This window comes from Phyllobates terribilis, unplaced genomic scaffold (genome assembly GCF_046119375.1).
Source record: "Phyllobates terribilis strain yellow unplaced genomic scaffold, ASM4611937v1 Scaffold_3__8_contigs__length_932513732, whole genome shotgun sequence".
Classification (NCBI taxonomy): Eukaryota; Metazoa; Chordata; class Amphibia; order Anura; family Dendrobatidae; genus Phyllobates; species Phyllobates terribilis.
In genome coordinates this window covers 683,112,008-683,124,321 of record NW_027362763.1, presented here as the reverse complement: position 1 = coordinate 683,124,321, position 12,314 = coordinate 683,112,008, and the positions used below count along the sequence as shown (strand labels likewise).

General features: G+C 45.0%; 1 protein-coding gene across 1 annotated transcript in view; it reads right to left on the bottom strand.

Moving 5' to 3' along the window:
• The window catches only part of PARP1 (poly(ADP-ribose) polymerase 1), a 38,247-nt gene that overhangs the window by 10,342 nt on the left and 15,591 nt on the right, over positions 1-12,314 (bottom strand). The window contains exons 5-7 of the mRNA XM_073671839.1: positions 9,020-9,116; positions 8,707-8,823; positions 8,340-8,516 (exon numbers count right to left, since the gene is read on the bottom strand). Coding sequence (XP_073527940.1) covers positions 8,340-8,516; positions 8,707-8,823; positions 9,020-9,116 — 391 coding nt within the window. The remainder of the gene's footprint in view (positions 1-8,339; positions 8,517-8,706; positions 8,824-9,019; positions 9,117-12,314) is intronic.

Here is a 12,314-nt window from a genome sequence, read left to right as displayed (position 1 = left end):
ATAGTAGTTATATTCTTGTACGTAGGAGCAGTATTATAGTAGTTATATTCTTGTACATAGGAACAGTATTATAGTAGTTATATTCTTATACATAGGGGGCAGTATTATAGTAGTTATATTCTTGTACATAGGGGCAGTATTATAGTAATTATACTCTTGTACATAGGGGGCAGTATTATAGTAGTTATATTCTTGTACGTAGGAGCAGTATAGAGTAGTTACTTACCGGTAACGAAATTTCTCGGAACCCATGACGGCACCACGGAGAGAGGGGATCCGCCCTTCAAGGACAGGAAACCTACAGATAAAATGGGCGGCACCTCTCTCCCGCATCAGTTGGTTTACAGAGCACCGAGAGGACCGCCAGGTTAGTAACACCAAATATGGCATTTTTATTATATATACTATATATGTATATATATATATTTTTTTTTTTTTCAGACACACCCTGTGACTAAACAACAGGTAGTAACGATTGTGCACACCCATCTGTAAGAAAAAAGGGGAGGGAATGTACGGGTGCCGTCATGGGTTCCGAGAAATTTCGTTACCGGTAAGTAACTACTCTCTCTTTCCCCATGACGGCACCACGGAGAGATTGCAGAGCAGTGTAGATTAGGGAGGGACCACCGCTTCCAGAACCCTTCTGCCAAAGGTAAGATCTGAAGACGATGTTAGATCCAGCCGGTAGTGTTTAAAGAACGTGGAGGGAGAAGACCAGGTCGCCGCTCTACATATCTGTTCGATTGAAGCTCCGGCCTTCTCCGCCCAGGAGGCTGCCACTGCCCTTGTCGAGTGCGCCCTTAAGCCCACCGGCGCTGTTTCCCCGCTTGAGGAATAAGCCAGGGAAATGGCTTCCCTTATCTACCTTGCCAGGGTTCCTTTGGAAGCTTTCTGTCCCTTCCGAGATCCCTGGAAGCACACAAAAAGAGACCTGTCCTTCCTACACTCCCGTGTGGCCTCTAAATATTGCATAATGCACCTCCTGACGTCCAAGGTGTGTAGGGCCTCTTCCCCCTTGTTTTTTGGGGCTGCGCAGAAGGAAGGGAGGGTAACCTCCTGTGACCTGTGAAAAAGGGATCCCACCTTAGGAAGGTACGCAGGGTCGGTCCTAAGCGTCACTCTGTCGTCTAGTATTTGTGTAAAAGGGGGTCCTGCGGATAGTGCTTGGATATCACTAATGCGGCGAGCCGAGGTGAGGGCTACCAGAAGGGACGTCTTAAGGGACAAGATTTTAAGGGACGCTTCCCCTAGAGGTTCAAAGGGGCCTCTGGTCAGGGCTGAAAGAACAAGATTTAAATCCCACGGAGGAGCCTTCCGGGAGGGGATGGGCCTGGATCTATGAGATGCTCTGATGAACCTGGAGACCCATCTATCCCTTGCCAGGTTGCAGTTATACAGGGCTCCCAGAGCTGCCACCTGAACCTTCAGCGTGCTCGTGGCCAACCCCAGTTCCAACCCCTTCTGAAGGAACTCCAGGATGGTAACCACGGGGGCCTCCCCTACTATATCCGTACCTGCAAAGGAAAGGAATTTCTTCCAAGTTTTCCCGTAGAGCCTAGTAGTTACAGGTTTCCTACTCTGCAGCAAGGTAGAGATTAGATTGGGGGAAAACCCTTTATCCCTCAAGAGTGACCTCTCAAATTCCAAGCTGTCAAGTGCAGGTTTGTTACCTGCGGGTGTAGTACTGGACCCTGAGACAGCAGGTCCGGAACTTCCGGAAGGACCCAGGGGTCGGAGACGGACATGATCCTCAGCCAGGAAAACCAAGGCCTTCTTGGCCAGAAAGGGGCGATCAGGATCGCATTCGCCTCGTCTTCCCTGATCTTCCTCAGAACTGCCGGAATGAGAGCAATCGGAGGAAAGGCATATACTAGCTGGTGGCCCCATGGAATCAAAAAAGCGTCTAGTGCTACTGGGTTCCCCCTGGGGTCGATCGAGCAAAACGTGCCCACCTTTTTGTTTTTCCAGTTGGCGAATAGGTCTATACATGGGATTCCCCAAGCCCTCGTGATTTTTTTGAACACTAGCTGGTTCAACTCCCATTCGCCCTGTCTCAACTGGGTACGGCTTAGGAAGTCCGCCGTGACGTTCATTGACCCTTTTATGTGCAGAGCTGATAAGGACTCTAGATTCCTCTCTGCTACGTGGAGGATGGAGCTTGACGCCTGAAGAAGGGAGATGGACCGGGTACCCCCCTGGTGATTTAGATATGCCACCACTACTCGGTTGTCCGAGAACACTCTCACGTGGTAACCCTTTAACACGTTTAGAAATTCCAAGAGGCCATACTTCACCGCCAGAAGTTCTTTCATGTTCCAACTGGAGGAAGAACCTTCCACCCCCTTTGCCCAGACTCCCTGAGCCACTCGGTCTAGATGAGCCCCCCACCCCCTGGGGCTTGCATCTGTCGTCAGAATCTGGGGTGACGGTATTGTCCATGGGACGCCCCTGCCTAGATTTTCTTTCTTTGTCCACCATGTTAGGGAAAGTAAAGTTTTTGAGGATAAGGTCAGTCGTCCTTCTAAGTGCCCTCTTAGAGATTTTTCCGCCCTCAAGATCTCCCATTGTAAGACCCTGGTGTGCAACTGAGCCCAGCGGACACCCGGGATGCAGGCAGTCATAGAACGAGGAGGGACATTGCTCCCCTTAGTGTCATAACCGGATGCTTCCTCACATAGGACACACGGGCTATCATATTTTGGACTTTCTCTTCCGGAAGACGGCATTCCTGACTTCTTGAATCTAACAGGATACCTAAGTATTCCTGTAGCTGAACTGGCTCCACTCTGGATTTTTTTAGATTTAGAAGCCATCCCAAACTTGTCAAAGAATCCATGACTACTGCTAGCTGGTCTTTGCAGTGGCTGAACGAGTTGCCTATAACCAGTAGATCGTCCAGGTATGGGACTATCAGGATGTTCCTCTCCCTCAGATGAGCCATGACTTCCGACATCACTTTCGTGAAGACTCTGGGGGCTATTGCTAACCCGAAGGGAAGGGCCCCATACTGGAAGTGTCTGATTGTGCCCCTTATTGGTATGGCTACCCTCAGGAATTTCTGGTAGTCCCTGTGAATGGGGACATGATAGTAGGCGTCTTTTAGGTCTAAGACAGTCATGAAACAGCCTGGAAACAGTAATTTCACACAAGTTTTTATTGACTCCATCTTGAAAGGTTGTATATTTAGAAACTTGTTTAATTTCTTCAGGTTCACGATAGTCCTGAGTGTACCATCCGGTTTTCTCCTGAGGAATAGTGGGGAGTAAAACCCCTCGCCTGCTTCCTGAGCTGGGACCTCCTGCAGGACTGCTCTGTCCACTAGGTCTAGGACTTCCTGTTCTAGAGCCAACTGCTCTACCGCTGAGGACCTTACGGGGGTTACTGTGAAATTTCCTCGGGGAGTGGAGAGGAACTGGAGTTTTAGCCCAGATCTTATCAGGCCCAAAATCCAGCCCACATTTGAAATCTTTTCCCAGGCTGGGAGGAAATAGAGCAGCCTTCCCCCCACCTGGGGCTGCGTTTCATTGGGCGGGCTTCTTGCTGTCACTAAGGGGCCTGTTGAACATAAACCCCTTGGCTTTCTTCTGTCTCCTATCTTCCCACCTGTCCTGATCTTTGGGGGGCCTCTTTCGCATGAATTTTTTGCTCCGAAAACCCTTCCTGAATGATGAACCGGAGAGGACCGGGAATCGTTTTTTGTCATCCCCGGCTTTATCCAGGATGTCATCCAGGGTAGGTACGAACAAAAATTCCCCTTCACACGGGATGGAGCAGTTTGGATTTCGTTTGGAGGTCGCCTGGCCAGCATTTGAAAAACTCCCTGCTCTGGCTGCCAGTCTGACGGAGTCGGCTGAGGCGTCTGCCAGAAAAGCCGCTGCGCCTTTCATCACAGGGATGGTCCCTATAATATCCTCCCTTGAAGCCTTGTCTTTTAGCTGAGATTCCAGCTGGTCCAGCCAAACTATCAAGGATCTGGCTGTGCAAGTGGCTGCCACTGCCGGTTTTAACCCCCCCCCCCTGCCGCTTCCCAGGCTCCTTTCAGAAAGGAGTCCGCTTTTTTGTCCATAGGGTCTTTAAGTACCCCCATGTCTTCAAACGTCAGGGAATATTTTTTAGAGGCTTTGGCTACCGCCACGTCAATTTTTGGCGCTTTATTCCAGAAAGAGCATACAGGGTCCTCAAAGGGGTATTTCCTTTTTGGGGTCAACAACCCTTTTCTCTCTGGCTTCTTCCATTCTCTCTTAATCAGGTCGTGAACCTGATCATTAAGAGGGAAGGATCTCTTTCTTTTCTGACCTAAGCCACTTAACATTATGTCTTGGATGAACTATTTGGGATGAGGGTCTACAAACCCCATGGTGGCCCTAACTGCTTTGATTAAGCTATCTGTTCCGTCTATAGGGAAACAGTTAAGACCACCGTCCTCTGAAGATGAGGAAGCAGATGATGAACCAGATGATTCAGATACCGCAACTTCCTCATCTGATTTACTAGACTCTGACTCCGGGGAAAGGTGCCTAGTTTTTTAATGCTTCTTCCCCCCCTTTTGGAGGAATTTGAAGGTATCTTCGACTTGCGATTTTATTAGGGATCTGAGCTCGGTAGCAAACTTAGGGGTCTCCTCACAGATGGTTTGCTCAATGCATGAGCTACATAGTCTCTTTTGCCATGTGGTGGGTAGATCTGCTGCGCAAAGTGCGCAGGCCCTGTTTTTAAACTTCCCTAAGAAGAAAAGAGAGGGGGGAGGGTCCAAATTACAAGTGAACTTTCACGAAGATCACTTACCGCCTATACGAAAGAGAGAGAGGGAATACCGCATTTGAAGAGGAACCTGCTCTGGTAGCTGGGTCTTTCGCTGAGGCTGATGCCGTGCCGGAATCTTTGCCACGCTGAGAAGACCTGCCGGACCGACCGCTTCCTCCGTCACCTTGATTATGTTGACGCGGAGGGCCGCTGGAGGGTCCTTTCGTGCGTTTCCTCTGAGGCGATGGTTATGGTGAGTGGGGGCGCAGGGACTGCACCTCCTGGTCACTCATACTGCTGATTTTCACGTATGCCAGGAAGCATTTTCCCTTTGCTTTCCTGGCAATTTAAGCTATGCAGGTGACCGCCCCCTCCCCCTCCAACACCGCTGTGGGGAGCGCCCCCCTCTGGCCAGGACACCGCTGTGTCCTCCATGTTAGGCCTTTCCCGCGCACGCGTTTGAATTCGCCGCTCCTGCGGCCGCGTCACTTCCGGGCGCCTCCCGCGTCACTTCCGGCGAGCGCGCGAGGGGGAGCGTCGGTGAGCGCGCGCACCCGCCCAAACGCCAAATCGCTATCCGGCAAGCATGCGGGGCGCGTGCTGCACAAGGCCCAGACCCTGACCCAGGGCTCAGGCCAACCTGAGCCTTCTATACTTACCGCCTGGGCCCGACGCCACAGGAGACCGCGGCTTGCTTCGCGTCTCCCTGCCACCCTAGAGGCCCGCTGGCCCCAGCTCTGGGGCTTCAGGACACCGCACCAGCCGAGGCAGGGAACCCCCGCTGCCTGAGCCGGACTGGTCGGGCCTGGTAAGTAAAATCTTCTTTCTTCAGGATTTCATCCGTAGGTCCCTGTCAAGGACAGGAAACCAACTGATGCGGGAGAGAGGTGCCGCCCTTTTTATCTGTAGGTTTCCTGTCCTTGAAGGGCGGATCCCCTCTCTCCGTGGTGCCGTCATGGGGAAAGAGAATATAGTAGTTATATTCTTGTGCGTAGAGACAGTATTATAGTAGTTATATTCTTGTACGTAGGAGCAGTATTATAGTAGTTATATTCTTGTGCGTAGGGACAGTATTATAGTAGTTATATTCTAATACGTAGGAGCAGTATTATAGTAGTTATATTCTTGTACATAGGGGGTAGTATTATAGTAGTTATATTCTTGTACATAGGGGGCAGTATTATAGTAGTTATATTCTTGTGCATAGGGGCAGTATTATAGTAGTTATATTCTTGTGCATAGGGGCAGTATTATAGTAGTTATATTCTTGTGCATAGGGGCAGTATTATAGTAGTTATATTCTTGTGCATAGGGGCAGTATTATAGTAGTTATATTCTTGTGCATAGGGGCAGTATTATAGTAGTTATATTCTTGTGCATAGGGGCAGTATTATAGTAGTTATATTCTTGTACATAGGGGCAGTATTATAGTAGTTATATTCTAGTACGTAGGAGCAGTATTATAGTAGTTATATTCTTGTACATAGGGAGCAGTATTATAGTAGTTTTCTTGTACATAGGAGCAGTATTATAGTAGTTATATTCTTGTACATAGGGTCAGTATTATAGTAGTTATATTCTTGTGCATAGGGGGCAGTATTATAGTAGTTATATTCTTGTGCATAGGAGCAGTATTATAGTAGTTATATTCTTGTACATAGGGGACAGTATTATAGTAGTTATATTCTTGTACATAGGGGACAGTATTATAGTAGTTATATTCTTGTACATAGGGGGCAGTATTATAGTAGTTATATTCTTGTACATAGGAGCAGTATTATAGTAGTTATATTCTTGTACATAGGAGCAGTATTATAGTAGTTATATTCTTGTACATAGGGGCAGTATTATAGTAGTTATATTCTTGTGCATAGGGGCAGTATTATAGTAGTTATATTCTTGTGCATAGGGGCAGTATTATAGTAGTTATATTCTTGTGCATAGGGGCAGTATTATAGTAGTTATATTCTTGTACATAGGGGCAGTATTATAGTAGTTATATTCTAGTACGTAGGAGCAGTATTATAGTAGTTATATTCTTGTACATAGGGAGCAGTATTATAGTAGTTTTCTTGTACATAGGAGCAGTATTATAGTAGTTATATTCTTGTACATAGGGTCAGTATTATAGTAGTTATATTCTTGTGCATAGGGGGCAGTATTATAGTAGTTATATTCTTGTGCATAGGAGCAGTATTATAGTAGTTATATTCTTGTACATAGGGGACAGTATTATAGTAGTTATATTCTTGTACATAGGGGACAGTATTATAGTAGTTATATTCTTGTACATAGGGGGCAGTATTATAGTAGTTATATTCTTGTACATAGGAGCAGTATTATAGTAGTTATATTCTTGTACATAGGAGCAGTATTATAGTAGTTATATTCTTGTACATAGGGGACAGTATTATAGTAGTTATATTCTTGTACATAGGAGCAGTATTATAGTAGTTATATTCTTATACATAGGAGCAGTATTATAGTAGTTATATTCTTGTACATAGGGGACAGTATTATAGTAGTTATATTCTTGTACATAGGGGGCAGTATTATAGTAATTATATTCTTATACATAGGAGCAGTATTATAGTAGTTATATTCTTGTACATAGGGGACAGTATTATAGTAGTTATATTCTTGTACATAGGGGACAGTATTATAGTAGTTATATTCTTGTACATAGGGGACAGTATTATAGTAGTTATATCCTTGTACATAGGGGGCAGTATTATAGTAGTTATATTCTTGTACATAGGGGGCAGTATTATAGTAGTTATATTCTTGTACATAGGAGCAGTATTATAGTAGTTATATTCTTGTACATAGGAGCAGTATTATAGTAGTTATATTCTTGTACATAGGGGACAGTATTATAGTAGTTATATTCTTGTACATAGGGGGCAGTATTATAGTAATTATATTCTTATACATAGGAGCAGTATTATAGTAGTTATATTCTTGTACATAGGGGGTAGTATTATAGTAGTTATATTCTTATACATAGGGGACAGTATTATAGTAGTTATATTCTTGTACATAGGGGACAGTATTATAGTAGTTATATTCTTGTACATAGGAGCAGTATTATAGTAGTTATATTCTTGTATATAGGGGGCAGTACTATAGTAGTTATATTCTTGTATATAGGGGGCAGTACTATAGTAGTTATATTCTTGTATATAGGGGGCAGTACTATAGTAGTTATATTCTAGTACATAGGGGACAGTATTATAGTAGTTATATTCTTGTACATAGGGGACAGTATTATAGTAGTTATATTCTTGTACATAGGGGACAGTATTATAGTAGTTATATTCTTGTACATAGGAGCAGTATTATAGTAGTTATATTCTTTTCTTGTACATAGGGGCAGTATTATAGTAGTTATATTCTTGTACATAGGAGGCAGTATTATAGTAGTTATATTCTTATACATAGGAGCAGTATTATAGTAGTTATAGTCTTGTACATAGGGGGCAGTATTATAGTAGTTATATTCTTGTATATGGGGGCAGTAACTGTTTTCCTCTACATACGATACTGAAGACTGGATTCTACAAGACAAATACTAGAAATGTCCTGCCCTTTACCTTCGGTATTACCCACTCCTTTCTGTTGGGGGTCTGTGTTTTGGCCACACACTTGGTCCAGGCGCTGATGTCTCCGGTACAGTAATAAGCATCGGTCTTGAACACATACTGTCCTTTACATTCCTCACAAGGGAGCAAAGCACCGAACGCCATGCCGTCTGCTACCCGGTCCACAATCTATGGCATCACAAAGAAATTAACGAGATTTACACTTACCGGTAACAATCCGGCAATATATTCCAGGAGACCTATATTTATTCATCTCTTACACAACACTTTATCAATTCTACAGTTTCTAAGATCTCTGCTTGCTGTCATTAATAGGAGAATCCATTAGATCAGTCCTGTCCCGGTGATGAGCACTTACATTCGTTTCCCCGGACGGCACCTGCTGTTTATTCGCGATCAGCAGCTCCTTCAGGTCGTTGGTGCTGCAGACCTTCTTCAGCTCGTCCTTTATGCTCCAGACGAGCTCCGACTGCTCCTGAGCGAGAGCGAAGAAGGAAAAGAAGTGTAAAACACTGACAAAAAGATATCCTATTCTCCCCAGAAATGTGCGAACATATCTGCAATTCCCCAGGAGAATGGACGAATATCCACTCAGAAGCCAAACAACTAACAAGTGACTGGTAAAACCCATGTATAGAGATCCGGGCGCACGGCACGTCCCTGTAACTCACCTTCAGTAATTTTTCTAGCTTTGATTCCTTTTCCTTCTCCTTCTTTAATTTCTTTTTGGAAATAGCAGATCCATCAATCTCATCTCCTTTCCTCTTCCTGAATCAATGGGATTGATCAACAGTTAATGAGCCGGGAAATATTATATATAAATATTATATGTATTATACCCCAGAGCTGCACTCGCTATTCTGCTGGTGCAGTCACTGTGTACATACATTACATTACTGATCCAGAGTTACATCCTGTATTATACTCCAGAGCTGCACTCACTATTCTGCTGGTGCAGTCACTGAATACATACATTACATTACTGATCCTGAGTTACATCCTGTATTATACTCCAGAGCTGCACTCACTATTCTGCTGGCGCAGTCACTGTGTACATACATTACATTACTGATCTTGTACTGATCCTGAGTTACATCTTGTGTTATACCCCAGAGCTGCGCTCACTATTCTGCTGGTGGAGTCACTGTGTACATACATTACATTACTGATCCTGAGTTACATCCTGTATTATGCTCCAGAGCTGCACTCACTGTGTACATACATTACATTACTGATCCCGAGTTACATCCTGTATTATACTCCAGAGCTGGATTCATACATGGGATCTTCATGGGAAAGTCTCTGACTCCAGGACTATTTTGGTAGAGTAGGACATCTGGGGGACCCTTTCGCTTTCTTGGAGCTCGTTAATGAAGCAGATCACACTGGTGACACCATGCACCGAGCGCCCACTGTGGGGTTAGTTTCGGGTGACACTGCGCTCCCTCATTAGGATGCTTTCCTGACGAGGTGTGACTGCTGTACGCCCCGATAGGGACCCAGCTCCATCCTCCGGAGAGGGACATGAGGGGACATTAGAGCCTCCGCGTCTAATTACTGAGCTAATTAATCAAATCAACAGCCAACACCTTCACTAATGATGGAGAGCGGCATCTGCTGCCAGGAGGGGACGCCCCGATAAAAGGAGGACCGGAGGCTGCGGACTCGGTAACCATCAGACCTGCAGTCCAGGCCGTCATCAGACATGGAGCAGCCCTGTAAGTCCTGTGCAGCCACACATGAGGTTAACGCGTTTCAGGCAGGATGGTGAGGGATCATTTAAAGTGCAGGAAGCCGACACTTTAAAGGGTTATTCCCCCCAAAAAAACACAAGTTGTCCCTTATCATATGGTAGGGGAAAATTTGCTTTTTACTGAGGGGGTCTGATGCTTGGGACCCCCAGCAGTCCTGTGATCTGGAGGACAAGCCTTTCTCCCACAGTCCCATAAAGAATAAATGGAGCGGAGGTGGAGCACATGACCACCAGGGCGGGGCTGCTGAGCACCATTCTTGGGGGGTACCAGTGCCTCGATCTTTGAGCAAGTCGTCCCCTATCCTATGGATTGTGGATAATTTGTTTTTGTTGAGAAATAATCCTTTAAATAAGTGGGACAAGTCAGAAGATCATTGATGGAGGGTCCACGAGCAGAGACCACCACCGATCATTAGACTAGCGAGTTCTCTGCCTGCTAAAGATCAGTCCCCTTTCCCAGATTTATTCCTCCATGGTGTGTGGATATTGCATGCCTGAATAGTATATATTGCATATATATGCTGCATTTTTTGGGGGGAATATTAGGACGCACTTTTTAACAAGAATCTTGGAAGAGAACACAGCGACCTCTGTTATAAAGAGGAGATATAGGGTTAATCTGTGACGTTAATAAATTCTGAAAGTCCGGCTTCTGGGAGAAAATAAACTTATTTCCCCCCAGGAGCTGCTGCTTTCAGTGACGGGGACGAGTACGGAGCGATTACTGACGCCCTGGCACTTTTGATTGACAGCTGGCTTTGCACAGATGTGAGGTCTAAGTGCCAGGGCGGCTATCAGTAGTGAGCGGTGGCAGTAGCCACTCCGTGTGCGCCCCCCTCCCCCAATGACTGAAAGCCAGCGGCTCCAGGGAGGAAATAAGTTAATTGTCTCCCAGTAGCCACATTTACAGTACGGCGGCCGGGCAGCATTGTGAACCCTTTACCTGCAGATTTACCCTATAAGTGCACATGAATAGCATTTTCCGAGCTGATAAGTTCCCCTTATAGTAAGGTGCGTCCTACACTCCAAAAAATAAAGTACAGATTTATGCACTGGCTGCATAAATGTATGCATTGTGTGTGCTGCATTTGCTCTGTTATGCAATATTTTTATTAAAAGGTGTTTTCTTCTAAGAAGTAGTTGTCACCTGTCCACAGGATAAGTCATATCGCCTAGATCAGTGCTGTCTCTTGGCTAGGTGATTCATCCTGTAGAGGATTAATGGAGCGGCAGTGCCCCAGCGCGACCACCGCTGCATTTATACAAGCAACCGCACCAATCTAGAGGTCATCACCTATCTTACTACTTAAACCGCTTAATGTTGAGGTGAGTCCGAGAAAAAACATCAGCTGCAATTACTTCAGTAGGCCAGAGGGGCAGCATAGATTCCTACGCCGTCTGCCCCAGGCAATTCACTTATTCAATTGGTGAACGTCTCTGTAATCTTCTAAATTATATTATTGTTTTCTGTAATGCCATTTACTAATTTATTAATTATGACAACTTTGTTGTTTATCGTGTGAAAAAGGCTGAAAGTGAATAGACATGGGTAATGGGAGTAACTTTTATTATGTAGAAAACACTTTTCTAGCTTATGAAACTTATTTTTTTCAGAACTTGGGCTGCTAGTGCTAGGCATAGAAGCTACCCCATAAGGAATACCCCTTTAAGAGCATGCATTGCAGCTTTATGTATATTGCACCATACAGGCGGCAAATGTTTAAAGTGTCGCTCCTACATATAATCAGTACAGACCACGTCACCCAGTGTGGCCCCTGCCGTTGATAGGACCGTAGGCACGGTGGTGGGCAGTGTAGGACATCAGTGCTTCCCAGGGAGAACATGGCTGCATACATAAGGCAGGTACGCGAGCATCCATAGCGCTGCAATAAGGCTATACAGGGGGGAAAATAAGTATTTGATACTCTGCTGATTTTGCAAGTTTTCACACCTACAAAGAATGGAGAGGTCTAATATTTATCGTAGGTCACTTCACCTGTGGGAGACAGAATCTATATATATAAAAAAAATAAAAAAATCCAGAAAATCACATTATGTAAAAATCATACAATTAATTTGCATTTTATTGCAGGAAATAAGTATTTGATACAATAGAAAAACAGAACTTAATATTTGGTGCAGAAACCTTTGTTACAATTACAGAGGTCAGACGTTTCCTGTAGTTCTTGACCAGGTTTGCACACAGTGCAGCA